This window comes from Trachypithecus francoisi, unplaced genomic scaffold (assembly GCF_009764315.1).
Source record: "Trachypithecus francoisi isolate TF-2019V2 unplaced genomic scaffold, Tfra_2.0 Lachesis_group11, whole genome shotgun sequence".
NCBI lineage: Eukaryota > Metazoa > Chordata > Mammalia > Primates > Cercopithecidae > Trachypithecus > Trachypithecus francoisi.
In genome coordinates, this window is record NW_022681456.1 from 106,297,471 (window position 1) to 106,316,259 (window position 18,789).

The 18,789-nt window shown below is 39.1% G+C and overlaps 1 protein-coding gene across 1 annotated transcript in view; it reads right to left on the bottom strand.

Annotated features, from left to right (window-relative positions):
- Positions 1-18,789, bottom strand: part of LOC117090384 (lymphoid-restricted membrane protein) — a 47,814-nt gene that overhangs the window by 2,860 nt on the left and 26,165 nt on the right. Inside the window, exons 10-16 of the mRNA XM_033222670.1 lie at positions 18,638-18,694; positions 16,766-16,825; positions 16,595-16,659; positions 14,982-15,081; positions 13,152-13,286; positions 12,281-12,382; positions 10,548-10,711 (exon numbers count right to left, since the gene is read on the bottom strand). Of these exons, the coding sequence (XP_033078561.1) occupies positions 10,548-10,711; positions 12,281-12,382; positions 13,152-13,286; positions 14,982-15,081; positions 16,595-16,659; positions 16,766-16,825; positions 18,638-18,694 (683 nt within the window). The remainder of the gene's footprint in view (positions 1-10,547; positions 10,712-12,280; positions 12,383-13,151; positions 13,287-14,981; positions 15,082-16,594; positions 16,660-16,765; positions 16,826-18,637; positions 18,695-18,789) is intronic.

The following is an 18,789-nucleotide window of genomic DNA, read 5'->3' on the forward strand; positions in this document are numbered from 1 at the left end:
TTGAACCTGGGATGTGGAGGTTGCAGTGAGCTGAGATGGAGACCGTGCCATTGCACTCCAGCCTGAGCAACAGAGCGAGACTCTGTCTCAAAAAAATAAAAAAATAAAAAGTGGGCAAAGGACATGAACAGACACTTCTCAAAATAAGACATTCACGCAGCCAACAAACATGAAAAAAAGCTCAACATCACTGATCATTAGAGAAATGCAAATCAAAATCACAATAAGATACCACCTCATGCCAGTCAGAATGGCAATTATTAAAAATCTCAGAAATAACAGATGCTGGCAAGGTTGCAGAGAAAAAGGAATGCTTTTATACTGTTGGTGAGGTATAAATTAGTTCATCCATTGTGGAAGACAGTGTGGTAATTCCTCAAAGATCTAGATAGAGGTAGAAATATCATTTGACCCAGCAAGCCCATTACTGAGTATATACCCAAAGAATATAAATCATTCTATTATAAAGATACATGCATGCATATGTTCATTGCAGCACTATTCATAATAGCAAAGACATGGAATCAACCAAAATGCCCATCAGTGATAGACTGGATAAAGAAAATGTGATACATATATACCATGGAATACTACGCAGCCATAAAAAGGAACAAGGTCACGTCCTTTGCAGGGACATGGATGGAACTGGAAGCTGCTACTCTCAGCAAACTAGCGCAGGAACAGAAAATTAACATCACATGTTCTCACTTATAAGTGGGAGCTGAATGATGAGAACACGTGGACACATGGTGGGGAACAACACACACTGGAGCCTGTCAAGTGGGTGAGGAGGGAGAGCATCAGGAAGAATAGCAAATGGATGCTGGGCTTAATACCCAGGTGATGGGTTGATCTGTGCAGCAAACCACTGTGGCACACATTTACCTATGTAACAAACCTGCACATCCTGCACATGTACCCTGGAACTTAAAAGTTAAAGGAAAAAACAAAAACAAAAACAAAAAACAACAACAAAAAATTAACCCCTTATCACTTGTATAGTTTACAAATATTTTCTCCCATTCCATAGGTTGTCTTTTCATTGCATTGTATTCTTTGCTGTGCAGAAGTTTTTTGGACTGATGTAGTCCAACATGTCTATTTTGCTTTTGTTGCCTGTGCTTTTGGTGTTATATCCAAGAAATCTTGCCAAGACCAACATTATGAAGCTTTCCCCCATGTTTTCTTCTAGGTGTTTTCAGTTCCAAGTCTTACATTTATATCTTTAATCCATTTTTAATTGATTTTTGTTGTATGAGTCCAATTTCATTCTTTTGTCTGTGGATGTCCAGTTATCCCAGCACCATTTGTTGAAGAGATCATCCTTTCCCTATTACATATTCTTAGTACCTATGTTGAAGATCAATTGACCATCTATGCATTGGTTTATTTCTAGACTCTCTATTCTGTTTCATTGGTCTATATGTTGGTCTTTATGCTAGTGCCATACTGGTTTAATTACTATAGCTTTGCAATATATTTTGAAATCAGGCATGGTAATGTCTCCATCTTTGTTCTTTCTTCTCAAGATTGTCTTCAGCTATTCAGGGTCCCTCCTGGTTCCATAACAATTTTAGGGCCAGGCGTGGTAGCTCATGCCTGTAATCCCAGCACTCTGGGAGACTGAAGTGGGTGGATCACGAGGTCAGGAGCTGGAGACCATCCTGGTTAACACGGTGAAACCCCATCTCTACTAAAAACACAAAAAAATTAGCCGGGTGTGGTGACAGGCACCTGTAGTCCCAGCTACTGGGAGGCTAAGGCAGAATGGCGTGAACCCAGGAGGTGGAGCATGCAGTGAGCTGAGATCATGCCACTGCACTCCAGCCTGGGCAACAGAGCAAGACTCCATCTCAAAAAAAAAAAAAAAAACAAAAAACAGAATTTTAGGATTTTTTTTCTATTTCTGTAAAAAAATTCCATCAGAATTTTTGTTAGGGATTGCACTGAATCTATAGATTGCTTTGGGTACTATAGACATTTTAACAACATTAACTCTTCCAATCTATGAACATAGGATGCCTTTTCATTTATTTGTGTCTTCTTTAATTTCTCTCATCAACATTTTGTAGTTTTTATTATATGTGTTTTACCTCTTTAAATTTATTCTAAAGTATTCTTTTTGAAGTATTGTAAATGAGAGTGTTAATTTCTTTTTCAGATAGTTCAGTGTTGCTCATATATAAATAAAACTTACTATTGTATGTTGATTTTGTGTCATGCAACTTTATTAAATTTTATTCTAACAGGTTTTTTTGTGAAATCATTAGGGTTTTCTATAAATAAGATCATGTTATCAGCAGAGATCATTTTACTTCTTCCTTTTTTTATTTACATGCCTTTTTTTTTTTTTTTTTTTTTCTTGCCTGAATGCTGTGGCTAGTACTACACTGAACAGAAGTGGTGAGAGTGGGCATCCTTGCTTTGTTGCTGATCTTAGAGGAAAAATTTGTCTTTTACCATTGAGTGATGTTCACTAGGTTTTTCATACATTACTTTTATTATGTTGAGATAATTTTCTTCTATTCCTAGTTTCTTAAGAGTTTTTACACAAAATACTGTTAAATTTTATCAAATGTTTTTTCTGCACCTACAGAGATGATCACACACAATATTTAACCTCCATTCTGTTAATGTGGTATATATCACAATAATCACTTTGCATATGTTGAACCATCCTTACATCCCAAAAATAAATCCTACTTAGTCGTGGGGGTATAAGCCTTTTAATGGGCTTTTGAATTTGACTTATATTTGCTTATATTTTCTTGAGGATTTTGTGTCATCAGGAATGCTGGCCTCATGAAATGAATTTGGAAATGTACCTTCCTTTTCTGTTCTTCTCTTTTTTTTTGTTTTTGTGAAGAATTTCAGAAGGATGAGCATTAATCTTCTTTAAATGTTTGGTAGAATTCACCAGTGAAGCCATCTCATACTGGGCTTTTCTTTTTTGGGAGGTGTTTAATTACTTCTGGCTGGTTGTAGATCTTTTCAGATTTTCCATTTCTTCACGATTCATAAAGAAATATGATGGGGTGTACGTTTCTGGGAATTTTTTCCATTTCTTCTAGATTATCTAATTTGTTGGCATAAAATTGTTTATACTAGTCTTTTATGATCCTTTGTATTTCTGCAGTTCTAGTTGTAATTTCTCCTCCTTCATTTCTGATTTTGAGTCCTCTTAGTTTAGCTACAGGTTTGTCTGTCTTGTTTATCTTTTCAAAACTCCATCTCTTTGTTTTGCTGCTTTTTAATTGCTTTTCTATTTTAAACAATTTTTTGCTCTAATTTTTATTATTTCCTTTCTTCTGGGAAGGAACTTTGGGCTTAAGTTGTTCTTTTTCTACTTCATTGAAGTGTAAAAAGTTAGGTTTATCTGAAATCTATCTTCTTTTTTAATACGTTTTTATCACTATAAAATGCCCTCTTAGTACTGCTTTTTCTACATCCCAAAGATTTTGGTTTGTGCTTTTGCTTTCATTTGTCTCAAGTGTAATTTTCTTTATTTCTTCATTGACCTATTTGTTGCTCAGGAATCTGTTGTTTAATTCTCACATATTTGTGAATATTCCGTTTTCCTTTTGCTATAGATTTCTAGTTTGATCCTATTGTGGTAGGAGAAAGATAATTAGCATGATTTCAATAATCTTAAATTTGTTAATATTTGTTTTGTGACCTAATGTATGATATATCCTGAAGAATGTTCCATGTGCATTTAAGAAGGATGTATATTCTACTGCAGTTGGGCAGAATGTTCTGTGTTAGGTCCATTTACTCTCTAGTGCTACTCAAGTCTGCTATTTCCTTATTTTCTGTCTAGATGTTCTATCCATTATTGAACGTGAAATACTAAAGTCTCTTATTATTGTATTGCTGTCTATTTCTTCTATTTCCCCTTTCAGTTCTGTCAGTGTTTGCTTTATATATTTAGGTTCTCTAATGTTAGGTGTGTAGATATTATATTTTCCTGGTGAGTTGATCCTTTTATTATATGTCCTTCTTTGTTTCTTATGACAGTATTTGACTTAAAGTCTATTTTGTCTGATATAGTTACCCATACCCTCTTTTGGCTGCCATTTGCTTGGAATATCTTTTTTCATCTCTTCACCTTCAGCTTACGTATGTACTTAAATCTAAAGTGAGTCTCTTGAGCCAGCATATAGTTGAATCTTGGCTTTTTAAAATTTAATATGCTCAGCCCTCTATGTCTATTGATTGGTAAGTTTAATCCACTTATATTTGAAGTAATTATTGATAGGGAAGGACTTACTATTGCCATTTTACTATTTTTCTGTCTGTCTTGTAGTTATTTTGTCCCTCTTTTCCTCTCTGCTTGCCTTCCTTTGAGTTTTGTTGACTTCTCTGTATTGATATTCTTTGACTCCTTTCTTTGTGTGTGTATCTGCTCTATAGGTATCTTATTTGGGGTTATCATGGAGCTTACATAAAACATCTTATAATTATAATAGCCTATTTTAAGCTAACAACCTAAATTCCATCACATATAAAAACTCTATACTATTTCTTCTCTCCTTCAAACACTTTATGTTATTGATATCATAATTTACATATTTTAGTTATGTATCAGAAACCTTTTTATAGTTATTTTTTACTTATAATACTTTTAACTTTTATATAAGAATTAAAACTGACTTAACCACAACCATTACAGTGTTACAACATTCTGTGTTTGTATTTTCTTTTTGTTAAAATTCTAACTTTGCACAGGCATTTTCTTCTGACCTCGAGCATTTTTATGGGATTCTCTGTCAGGTAAGTCCTTTATCTGTTTCATTAGGGTCAGTTTCTGGAGACTTATTTTATCCCTTTGTTTGCAACATATCTTGCTACTTCATTATTTTCCTTGACTCTTTTTAATTGTGCATTAGAAAAAATAGCCAACTCTCTCAGTCTTCACATACTGGTCTCATAGGGGAGAAAACCCTTAATCAATCCAGGAAGAGATTCTGGAGGCCAGGGGTGGTCTCAAACATTCACACCCATCCAAACCACCATTTTTGTTTCTAGCAGCCCCAAGGCATCTAGAGCATGCTGGGTCTCACAGTACTCTGAGATAGGTAAGACAGAAGCCAATTCTTTGGGCAGCATCCAGAAAAATTGAAATACTGGATACGTAGTCCAATTCTTCCATCCTTTCATCCCTGGAAAGAAGCTGAGACCTAAGGCTTTTCACTGAGCTGGGAGTAGGGGCTCCAGCAAGCTCATGCATGCTAGTTCAAACTACCTTCTTCATTTTCAGCGGTATCCAGGCATCTAGAGCATGCCAGGTCCTATTAGCACTGTAAGACAAGTGAAACAGAAGCTAGTATCTTGGGCAGCCCCCAGGAAAGTTGAAATGTTGGTTGGACATGTGGCTTGATTCTTCTCCCCACCCCTACCACACTAGGGAGAAGCTGAGACCTGGAGGTTTCTTTCCACTGACATGGCACTGAGCTGGAGATAGGGATTATGATGAAGATTCCTCAAATTTTCCTACCAGCCTTCATGAAGCTGGATTCACATTCACTCAGGATTCAGAAGCCTCTCAACTAGTTTCTGGATTTCTCACAATAGGAATTTGTTCATATATTGTTGTTGAATTAATGTGTTCCTGGAGAGAAGGAGAGTTCAGAGCTTTCTATTCCACCATCTTCCTGGAATCATTCCTTTTTTTTTCTTTTTTCTACACTTGATCTTAGCCAAAAGGCCGAGAAGCGATTTTTTTTTCTTTTTTCTTTTTTTATTTTAACGACATCACTTTATCTACTTTTCTCTCTTCTAGGAAGAGTCTATATTCTCCAGAGTGTCCATTATCTTCCAAGAGAAAGCAAAAGGACTTTAAGGACCATCATAAATGCACATTTATTACTACTCATACTTTCAATTACTTATATGTATTTTCACCAATAGAACATGTTTTATGAACTTTATAAATCGTAAGTCTTAGAAATAGCTTTTTAAAAATAGCAGATGGGGGCCGGGTGCAGTGGCTCATGCCTGTAATCCCAGCACTTTGGGAGGCCGAGGCAGGTGGATCATGAGGTCAAGAGATCGAGACCATCCTGGCCAACATGGTGAAACCCCATCTCTACTAAAAATACAAAAAGTTAGCTGGGCATGGTGGTGTGCACCTGTAGTTCCAGCTACGCAGGAGGCTGAGGCAGGAGAATCACTTGAACCCAGGAGGCCAAGGTTGTAGTGAGCCAAGATTGCGCCACTGCACTCCAGCCTGGCAACACAGCGAGACTGTCTCAAGAAAAAAAATTAGATGGTACCATCTGTTAAAGATATTCAACAGATGATAAACCTTTGAAGATTTTTCTCCCGTGGAATTTTTTTTTTTTTTTTTTTTTTTTTTTTGAGATGGAGTCTAGCTCTGTCGCCCAGGCTGGAGTGCAATGGCAAGATCTCAGCTCACTGCAAACTCCGCCTCCCAGGTTTACGCCATTCTCCTGCCTCAGCCTCCCAAGTAGCTGGGACTACAGGCGCCCGTGACCACGCTCGGCTAGTTTTTTGTATTTTTTTTAGTAGAGACGGGGTTTCACCGTGTTAGCCAGGATGGTCTCGATCTCCTGACCTGGTGATCCGCCCGCCTCGGCCTCCCAAAGTGCTGGGATTACAGGCTTGAGCCAACGTGCCTGACCAGAAATGTTATTATCATGTAAAGAGGTATACATTAGCTTGTGTGTGTGTTTAAATCTAACAGTTCTCTCTGCCAACACGTTCTAATGATAAATCTTGGTTTCTATTCCAGTCCACATCTTTCCCAGACTTTGCTGTCTAAATAGCACACCATTTACCTGGTTTTCAGATCAAAAGCCTCTAAGTCAAGGATGACTCCTCTCTTTCTCCACACATATAACTTGCCACCATGTTTGATCAGATCCACCCTCAAAGATACACTTCAAATTTAATAATTTCTTACCACTTCCGTGACTATTACTCTGACCCACACTACATCCCTCGTCTGGACTACTGCAATTGTTCCTAACTCTATAACTTTTTCATCATGAAATATTTTATATTTCAACTCAGTATACAAACACACACATACACACACACATAGCTGAAACAAAAATTCGATTCAGCACTACTTATTCTTATATATGTAATGCACTCTATTATTTTATATCTTACTTTTTAGAAAATGAGTCACAAACCAGTAAATTGATATCAGAATATCTAAATGATTATCTGTTGTTGAAAACCTCTTCTCTGGCTGGGTGCAGTGGCTCACGCCTGTAATCCCAGCACTTTGGAAGGCCTACGTGGGCAGATCACTTGAGATCAGGAGTTTGAGAACAGTCTGGCCAACAAAGCAAAACCCCGTTTCTACTAAAAAAAAAAAAAAATTAGCTGAGCATAGTGGCACACAGCTACTTGGGAGTCTGAGACAGGAGAATTGCTTGAACTCGGGAGGTGGAGGTTGAACCCAGGAGGCGGAGGTTCCAGTAAGCTGAGATTGCGCCACTGCACTCCGGCCTGTCTGGAGAAAAAAAGAAAAGAGAAGAAAACTCTTCTCATTGGTCTCACTGCTTTCACTTTTGCCCTCTATAAATAATTCTTCATCCAGCAGATCTTTCAAAACACAAATCACAAAAAAAAGAAGAAAAAAATAAAAACAAACAAAAACAAAACACAAATCATATTTCTTCTCTGCTCCTAACCCTCTGATGGCTTCTCACCACACTCAATAAAATCCCAACTCCTAAACATGGACTGCAAAGGCTGTGTGTGGCCTGGCCCGTCTATCCCTCTGGCCCCACATCCTACCACTGCCCAGCCCCCACCCCACCCCAGCCATGCTGGCTTCTTGCTGCTGCTCAACAACACCAAGCTCACTACAGTCTCAGGGTCATTGCACCAGCTCCTTCCTCTGCCTGGAACACACCCGGATGGTCACATAGCTCACTCCCTCACCCCACTCAGGTCTCCACTCAATTCATTACTCCTCAGGCAGGACTTTCCTGGCTATTCTCTCTAAAATGCTCCCAGTCATTCTCTGTCTTCTTATCCTAATTTAATTTTCTTTATACCACTCCCTGACATTATATGTTTATATGTTTGTTATTTGCATCCTTTACTAGATGTTAGTTTCATAGAGGCAGAGATTTCTGTCTTATTTCCTATAATTCCTTAGCACCTGGGTTTGGGGAAGGGGTGGAAGACTGGCGAAGAGCAGACATCCTGACGGATGTTGTACGAATCAAGATTTGCTTTCCTCGCCAAGCCTTCTGAGAGAACTTTCCTGTCCCTGCCTCTCTTTGGCCCACTCACTGATTTCCATTCTCCAGCACTAGAGCCCAATTGTCCCACAGCAGAATGGGAGCCTCTCTTCCTCAGCAAATAGCCCCTAAACATTTACCTTTAATAAACATTTCCTACCTCATCTAAAGAGAATTCTCTCTCATCCTTACAAAATACTCCATTTATTTTCTTTTCTCTCTCTGTTTTTTTTTTTTTTTTTTTTTTTAGAGGCAGTGTCTTGCTCTATCTCCCAGGCTGCTAGAGTGCACTGGCACAATTATAGCTCACTGTAGCCTCAAACTCCTGGGTTCAAGCAATCCTTCTACCTCAACCTCCCAAGTAGCTGAGACTACAGGCATGCATCACCATGCCCAGCTCATTAAAAACATTTTTTTTGGAAAGACAGGGTCTCGCTATGTTGCCCAGGCTGGTCTAAACTCCCAGGCTCAAGCCATCCTCGTGTCTTGGCTTCCCAAAGTGTGGAATTATAGGTGTGAGCCGGGGCACCCAGTTATTTACTTATTCATAGCTGAAATCCACAGTCAAATTATTTTGTGTGTAGCCTTTATGTGGCTTTGTGAGTTTTAAATTGCGTCCAGAAGCCAGAGGTTATAACCATCTTATGCTGATAAGGAGTATTTTGCCCAATGCTAGGTTCCCAGATTATTTTTAAAGAATCTTGAATCAGATTTAACAAATTGATGGTGGGAGATAAGCCATTGAAAGGACACAGGTTTTGGAGTCAGACAGAACTAGGTCTGAATCCCAGCTATCACTTAATCCCAGCTGGGTGACCTTGGGCAAATTATGGAACCTCTGGAGATAAATAGATGTCAAATTCTTAGCACTACATCTGACACCGTAGCCTCCAGACAAATGACAACTACTGTTATTTAACCAGGCTGCTTGTATGTCTAAGTAGGACAATACAAAATATTCATTCATTTTGAGATGACATTAGTGAAGACCTCTCCCCAAATAGTTCTTTGTTGCTAAATAGAAGAATGTTGACGCTGCCTTTTGTGGAGATGGTATCTGCGTAAGGAAGCTGCGTGTCCACTTAGCCCACATCTTTTACCACTATGGGGAAGTGTGGGTTCTCTGCTTCTTAGGGAAAGCAGAAGACCATTTTCTTGAGTTCCTCTGGTATTCTCTCTCTCTGGTATCTAGTTTCCTTATATTTGGGGGGAATAACATAGTTTCTTCTGGCTATTTTCTTCAAGCTTTCCTCAGTCTCTAATTACATTTTAAAATTTTATTCAAGTGCAATATATACCTATGTTCATTTGCTCATTTACTCAAAAAGTATTTCTTAAGTGAGCGCTAAGTATGGTCGTAGCAGCTATATAAATGGTGGTTAACAAAAGGTATAATCCCTGTGCTTATGGTTTCCAGGGTGTAAAAATTTCAAGAATTTCCCCATTATCATAAGAATTGAGGGTACAGAAAGGATAAGAGGGTAAGTTATTTTATATTTGTTATCATCTATTCCCTATGACTTCATTTAACAGACATTTAGTTGCCCAGCGCCCAACATGATACACTGAGGTCAAACATAAAACCCAATGGGGAGGAGCCAACAGACTGGCTTCAAGTTCCAGAGCTTCCATTAATAACTCTCAGGCCTTAGTTCACTTTATCTCCTCATGCCTTAGTCCTCTGTAAAACTATGAGATTACTAGAGGATCTCTAAGGCTTCTTCTGGTAAAAGACTATATTTCATAATTACAAATTTCTTCTCCAGGGAAAAAATAACTCATTATACTGGTTTCCACAGAATTTTTTTTTTTTTTTTGAGACGGAGTCTCACTCTGTTACACAGGTTGGAGTGCAGTGGTGCGATCTCAGTTCACTGCAACCTCTGCCTCCCAGGCTCAAGCAATTCTCCTGCCTCATCCTCCCGAGTAGCTGGGATTACAGGCATGCACCACCACACCAGGCTAATTTTTATATTATTAGTAGAGATGAGGTTTCACCATGTTGGCCAGGCTGGTCTTGAACTCCTGACCTCAGGTGATTTGCCTGCCTTGGCCTCCCAAAGTGCTGGGATTACAGGTGTGACCCACTGCGCCTGGCTGGTTTTCACAGATTTTATAGTTTGTCATTTGCAATTTTGAACATGTAAGTCAATTTCATACTGTTTTATAATTCAGAATTGTCAAACAGAATGTCTTCTCTGAATAAAGTCTCATCTGAAATTAATGTATACAACTTGAAGAAAGTAAACTGAATGAAGTGGCATGATCATAAACATGTCATGTATATAAAGCATGGATTGCTCATACATAAATGATCATCACCTGGCAAGAAATTCTTTTCTGAAATAAAAATATTCCTGCCTGAATCTCTTCAAAATCTCTATTAATTTGGCAAATTCTTGATCAAGAGACTCTTTGTGATTTCCCAAGATGTTCAGCATTAATATGCAAAGATCTAGCTTCTCTTCCATGATATTGTTGAATTCCTACAAGAAAAGTCACAAAACAAACCCCAGTACTCCAATGTTAAACACAGACAAACGACAGAGGCAATCTAAAAAGCTGTGGATATTCCATCTCAATGGCATCACTGTACGTCAATGAATACCAGTTCTCAATTGTATGTCAATTAATACCAATTCCCAGTTGCCCAGAGATTGACTATCCTATTGGTTATGTCAATGTAACAAGTATGTGTAAAGTGCTTATTGTGTCCCTAAAACGGAGCTTCTTTTTCTTAAATTAGTCCCTGACAACTTCAGCAGTCATCACAATTGGTTTAGAACAGGATGGGACAAGATAATGCAATAATATCAGTATTTATTGATTATCATATTCACATGTTATCTTAAAAAAGTTAGTTTGGCCGGGCGCGGTGGCTCAAGCCTGTAATCCCAGCACTTTGGGAGGCCGAGACGGGTGGATCACGAGGTCAGGAGATCGAGACCATCCTGGCTAACACGGTGAAACCCCGTCTCTACTAAAAAAATACAAAAAATTAGCCGGGCGAGATGGCGGGCGCCTGTAGTCCCAGCTACTCGGGAGGCTGAGGCAGGAGAATGGCGTAAACCCGGGAGGCGGAGCTTGCAGTGAGCCGAGATCGAGCCACTGCACTCCAGCCTGGGTGACAGAGCGAGACTCTGTCTCAAAAAAAAAAAAAAAAAGTTAGTTTGACTGTAATCCCAGCACTTTGGGAGGCCGAGGTGGGTGGATCACCTGAAGTCAGGAGTTTGAGATTAGTCTGGCCAACACGGTGAAACCCCATCTCTACTAAAAACACAAAAATTAGCTGGACATGGTGGCGCGCATGCATGTAATCTCAGCTACTTGGGAGTCTGAGGTAGGAGAATTGCTTGAACCCAGGAGGCAGAGGTTGCAGCGAGCCAAGATCACGCCATTGCACTCTAGCTTGGGCAACAGTGAGATTCCATCTCGAAAAAAAAAATTAGGTTGGCAAAGTTGTTGAAATCATATTCCAGAGTTTACTTTTTTCTTTAGCTTAACTTAAGTGGCTGATGGATGCAAGAAAGTGGCTGGCAGTCAAGAAATAGAGGTAAATATGTGATGGACAGATAAAAGGGATACCTTCTCATATGCTTCCTTTCTAATAAAGCTGGGAATAGCTACCTAAGAAGTTGCTGCTTTTCCAATGTTCTGCAAGTTCCTGAGTTAATAAAACCATCAAAGTCTCAGGAATAAGATTCTTTTACACAATCATCATTCTTTCAAAGTTAGGCAATTTTAATAGGCTAAGGAAAAATCTAAATTTAGACTAGCCAATTCTTACAAGAAGATAAATGCCTTTTTTTCATTAAATCATCATATTTATTATTTGTCTCTCCATCGCATCTCACATGTCTGCACACTCACTCTCTCTCACATTCTTTCCTCACCCTCACACTCGTACACACCCCTGGACACACACTCTACACTCATGATCAGACTAAGATAGCAGAAGACTACAATAAAGTCTTAGAAATGGTACTGTATATACTATTACCTGGCTTAACAAAGTAGAAGAAAACCAGGAAAATCACAAAATATAGAACACTTACAGTAAGCTGCTCCTCCCACTTTTCTTTCACAGTTATTTCTCGATTATTTACCCACCATCGACAGCTTTCAATGAGGGTTGCAATTTTAGAAATTTCTTCGTGCTGTAAAAAGAGTTCCACATCTTCAACTAGGAATTTAGATGAAAGACATATGCTATTATACAATCAGAATCCATTGAGACCAAAGTTCTACTCTATAGGTAACTCAGGAAAATACCAGAGTACGTTCCTTTGTGTCTAATGCCCCCAGTGACTTTCTTTTATTCCAGGATGTTGCCATGTGTATATGCTATATTGTCAGGTGCTCTACACATGTTGAATATATACAGAGATAATCATTTTCCAGAACAAATCCTATCTTTTTAAATAGAAGAAAACAACCATTTTCACCATTCTAAAATGTACCAAAATGTACCAAACTAAATGCTACCTACTATATGCTAGGCACTATGGAAGGGACTGGCAATACCAGCATGAAAATGTTGTTCCCTGATTTCTACAATCATCCAGAGTTTCCAGTGAAAAATCAAAATGGAGAAAGAAATACCAGCCATTAACCAAAGAAAATTGAAAGAAGGAAACTTCAATAGATACCATGTCTTCAACCCTTTGATTCTAAAGATTAGCCCACAGGAAAAAATAGCCTCAAGTAATCCATATCTAATGATCAATCTGTTAGCCCTGATTGACCCAGAACTAACAGGCCAGCTTCAGAAAGGTTTGAGAAAAACCTTCACTTTTCAGAGTGTATTAATTTGGGTCTCAGCAGCACACAGATGCATTTGGACTCAGCAAACAGGTTATAGGTCAGTTATCTGCAGATATTCCCAGCCAAAGCGGAACACCATAATACAGGTATATTACACGATACCAGCTTCTGAAGAGTGGTTGTGAATTCCACTCCTTTTTGCTCAGGCTCTCTTAGTAACAGCAGCATTTCTTGGTCCATCATGGTGTCCAGAGATGACAAGTTGATTGCATTGTGCTGCCTTTCAGTGTCAGTGTTCTGAAACAATGATCAAAATGCCCACAATTGACATCTGAATAAAGAACATTCATTATTTTTACTTAACAAAAATGATGCTCATGAGTTAATGTCATTGTCATTTGGTTCTAAATAGTCTTGTGGAATTCTCCTACATCCTAAAAATACTGTTGACATTTTCTCTCTAGGATGGCTTCAACTGAACATTTATTCTGTCTTAAGGAAAACTCATTTATCAGCAGATGACATTTACATGCTGATGACATAAACTGTTATGGCTCTAATTTTAACATAAAAATAGGTAAAGAAATACCCAGTGGGGAAGAATTGGTGGAGAAGGGCTGCTCAATCAATCCCACTGAAAACAGGTTGGCTTCTTTTGTCTCCCTTCCATTCATAAAAGACGATATGATGTTTCACAAAGTACATTCCCTAGACTTCTCTCAAAGTCTCTGCCTCCTATCATATTTTAAATATATGACCCAAGACTTCTTTTTGCTCTCTGTTGAAAAGGTCACAGGACTCTTATTTCGAGATTCTAGTTAGAAGACAAACTTCCCAACTCATCATCGGGTAAACCTCAGAGCCAGAACTTTGCTGGCTGATAACCCCCGCGTTTAGAACTATAGTATTTTCTGGGCTGGCATCTTGACATCATTATTATCTCAGAGGACTGAGGATAAAAACACACTGCTGTGGCAGATTTGCCACAGTTTCATTCAGTCTGGCAGTTTGGCTTGGTTTCAAAAACACAGTGAAATGATGAGTATTTGAAACAGAATGTCAGGAAAGCACAGCCCTCAGCAGAATGTCCAGGGCTGCCGGAGATGGCTTCAGATGAAGGCAGCATATGTTGTCCCTGCATCTTTGGCAGAAGCAATTCAAATAGCATTTGCCCAAAGGCATTCTTTCTCTCCTTTCAAGGTCGCATCACAGCTGTCAACAGGAGAACATTGTGACATATCCGTCGTCCGCAGATAGGAAGAGACCATCAAATGGTGAAAAGAAAGCATTTTTCTAAATAAAGCATTTCTGAGCATAACAAGCACAAAACTGGAAAATACAAAGGAATGAAAATATAGCATAGTGGAGTCAGAATGTCTTTATCCCCGAGAAGGTTTTTAAAATATTTCTTCCCATGTTATAAAGTACTGGGTCTACCAAACAAATGGAAATTGTTTAAACTAATACATTTATTTTGCCACTTATTAACCAAAACGCATGTAAGAAAATGCTTGTTTCTGATCAGAATGTAATAATCAATGTCATTAATTTGGGTTGACACAATTATAATCTAAAGCAAATAAATTTGGTATTGTTTCTGGGCATCTTTATTTTTTGATAAATATATTTACTTTGAGGGTTTAGAAAATTCTAAAAAAGAACTCATGGATATATACGGCTACCTTTGGTACCCTAGGCTGGGGATCAGCGCAGGTTGTCTGTCCTGTCAAGAAAATAAACATTTCTAAAGTCCCAAAGTCCCTGAATGCACGCTTCCACAAATCTTGAACCTTGCTGTAGCTTTCGGCCGTAACTTGAAAATGGTCCTTTCTCCCCAAGCTAAGAAATTGTAGACTTGGATTCTAAGAACTATCAGCACATTCTCTCAGTGTCCCTGGTAGTTTTCAGCAAGCTGTGAACCTTCGTTTAATCATAAGCTATCATATGGGGTAGTTATCTTTCAAAACTTTCCATCTTCTTATAATGACCTACCTCTGCAGACTGAGCAAGAGTGAGTTCATAAAGTAAAGATTTTTCTCCTTCAGAGATGATACTATTACACTCTCCATTAACATTCAACTGGATCCCATTTCTTGAAAAAAACAAAAACAATAGTCTAGTTAGGTGTGTCTCCAACATTACATTTGAAGTCAACAGAATATAGGGTCCATTTATCACCAAACAATCAGTCAGCACCCATGTGTGCCAAGGATTATATAATGTGCTTGGGAATAGGGAGAGTGGTCAGAAATAGTCTCTATCCTCCAGGAGCTGCACAGATTGGTGAGTCTAGGAGGTCATAAACCAGGCCACATTTTTTAAAAAGAATTGGTGCCAACAGTTAAATTCAGAAAATGTCACTTAAAAATCTGGATTTCTGGCTTTTCTTCCAAAATCAGAAGATGTGGCCAGACTAGGTCCGTAGAATTTTGCTGTCACAATTAGTTGGAGCTAAACAGAGTAGCCCCCTCTACCATTATGTGGGTAATGCACTTATCTCCTTTGCCATTTGCATAATGTAGGTGTGTGCATATTCCATTAGCTTTACTCATTTTTGTTATCTGAGTGACTCCTATGGATCCCGGACTAGCATATTACTCACATTCAGAAACAAATGATTATCATACAGAATGATATGTGTTAGGAGAAAGGTGAGAACAAGGTGCCATGCTTACATTCAAAACAATTACTTAGGCCAGGCATGTTGGTTCACACCTGTAATCCCAGCACTTTGAGAGGCCGAGGCAGGCAGATCACAAGGTCAGGAATTCAAGACCAGCCTGGCCAACATGGCGAAACCCCATCTCTACTGAAAATACAAAAATTAGTCGGGCCTGGTGGCACATGCCTGTAGTCCCAGCTACTTGGGGGGCTGAGGCAGGAGAATTGCTTGAGCTCAGGAGGCGGAAGTTGCAGCAGGCCAAGATCGCACCACCTCACTCCAGCCTGAGTGACAGAGCAAGACTCCACCTCCAAAAAAAAAAAAAAAAAAAAGAAGGAAGAAAGAAAGAAAAAAAGGGTTACTTAGTTCCAGGGTAAAGCAAAAACAAGCAAGAGAAAGTCAACACAATGGACTGAATGTTTGTGTGCCCCCCAAATTTCATATATTGAATTCCTAACCCCAATGTGATGGTATTTGGAAATGGAACCCTTGGAAGGTAATTAAGTTATGAGGGTAGGACCCTCATGAATGGGATTAGTGTCCTTATAAAAAGAAGCCAAAGAGTTAGCTAGCTGCCTTTCCTCCATGCTTGTGCAAGGATAAGTCAGAAATCTGCAACCTTGTACGGGGCCCTCACTAGAACTCAACCCTGCTGGCACCCTGATCTTTGGAGTTCTAACCTCCAAAACTGTAAAAAATAAATGAGTATTACTGAAGCCACACATTCTATGGTATTTTGTCATAGCAACCTGAGCTGTCTAAGACAATCAGGGAGGTTGGGGTCATAGGAAACTCATAAAGAAGTTCTCATGGAGAAAAACAGAGAAAATGTCACATACAAAGGTATAGAAGAAAAGAATGTGGCACATACAAAGCTCAATTTGCCAATAATGGAGGGTAGAGGAACAAGAGAGGAGGCTGGCAAGGGTTGCCCTCTACTTACGTGATGAGTTCCTGTTGCAAGTGCTGTAACTCATGAGCCAGTTTATTTTTATCCCCTCGTAAATTCTGGAATTGCACACAACATTAGGCTGTACATGTTACTCTAGTGGGGAATTTACATTTAAGAAGCCTACCTTGCAAGCTGTGAGATTATTAATAACAACAGGTATACCTCTATAATGCTTCCATATTCTATGATGGTTGATTTAAGTTCTTCTATATATAAGCCTTTCTGAAAAGTAGAAGAGAGAAATAATAGCAAAAAAGTAATGGGTCCACCAAATCATATTTATTAGACTATCGACGTGAGCCACAGAAGAATTGTAAATGCCCAATCATCATGCGATTCTACCAGTCTCACTATTTGAAAACTGAACCAGTCAGTGTTTGTGATTAAAAACACACAAGGATGGCTGGGTGCAGTGGCTCACGACTGTAATCCCAATAATTTGGAAGGTTGAGGCAGGCAGATCACCTGAGGTCGGGAGGTCCAGACCAGCCTGCCCAACATGGGGAAATCCCGTCTCTGCTAAAAATACAAAATTAGCCAGGTGTGGTGACACATGCCTGTAATCCCAGATACTAGGGAGGCTGAGGCAGGAGAATCACTTGAACCCAGGAGGTGGAGGTTGCGGTGAGCCGAGATCACACCGTTGCACTCCAGCCTGGGCAACAAGAGTGAAACTTCGTCTCAAAAAACAAAAAACAAAAACAAAAACAAACACACACACACACACACAGAGACAAAAAGGCAGCAATATGTAACTGGTGTCAATATACTCTGTGTTTGTCCGATCCAGTGGAATCAAATGCCGAAAGGTGATTTTTAAACCCAAATCAAACTTATATTTATCATCATGATGTGTTAAAGAAAAATCAATCTTGCAAGTGACCAATGAAATTAAGGCATCTGATTTTTTCCAGTTCTAATGATACCTCCTTAAAATCATTGTTTTGTTCTATAAGACCAAAAGGTACAGGTAGTGAGTACCTGATCTCTAATTTTATCCCGTGGCTAGCATGGTAGCTGGGATATCAATGCCTGATGAACCCTGAGCAGGAGTGCAGAATGGTGGGAAGACCAGAGTTAGGGAGAAACTGAGTAGCCACTACTATTGCAATATCATTACATAGAGAACACACACAATGAAGACATCAAGTTAGGACAATATTCAGTATCCCAGTCAAAGTCCACAGCTATGCATGTTTCTTTTGAAACTTCAAAATGTGCAGGAAAAAGATGAGTGGCAAATATCATGCTTTCTTCACTTCCCTGTCTTGGACTGTGGAAGATTATTGTGGAAGATTAGGCTGTGTTCCTTCCTGTGTCTCTTAAAGTTACCGTAACCAGCACCTTTGTAGCCAGTATCCTTGGCTACAATCACAGGATACAATAATAGAATGATATCTATCTATGTGTCTATCTAATCAATCAATCAAATTAGGTTTCAAATAATTTGGGTATATATTCTTCTTCCACCCTAAAATGAATGGCTGCAGATTCATTTATGTTGTTAGATTTTAAAACAACATCACCAGTATCTAGCCAGTGACTGGTAGACTGGCACACTAATATTTGTCACATATGTGGATGAACACCACCAGAATTTAGAGAAGATAAGTGCAAACTTATTTTTATAAAGCACTATAAAGGAAAGGCTCATGACATCATATTAGAATCAGATTTTTTAGGCTGGGCATGGTGGCTCACACCTATAATCCCAGCACTTTGGGAGACTGACACAGGCGGATCACCTGAGGTCAGGAGTTCAAGACCAGTCTGGCCAACATGGGGAAACCCCGTCTCTACTAAAAATACAAAAATTAGCTGGCATGGTGGCAAAACACCTGTAATCCCAGCTACTCAGGAGGCTGAGGCAGGAGAATCGTTTGAATCTGGGAGGTGGAGGTTGCAGTGAGCTGAGATCATGCCACTGCACTCCAGACTGGGCAACAGAGCAAGATTCTATCAAAAAAAAAAGGAATCAGATTTAGAGAGAGCTAGCCAATTCCATGGGCCTTTGTGGTAAGGAACAATACCAACCTTCTGCAAACTTGTATCTTTATTAAGCAAAGTGTTCTCATATGTGTGTAACTGCATCTGAAAAGAGACGGATTTAGGGAAGGCCATTGGGACACTGCTTTGGTGAAAGGACAGTGCCATAAAATCATTCCAGTAAGGTGTTTCTGAAGCAC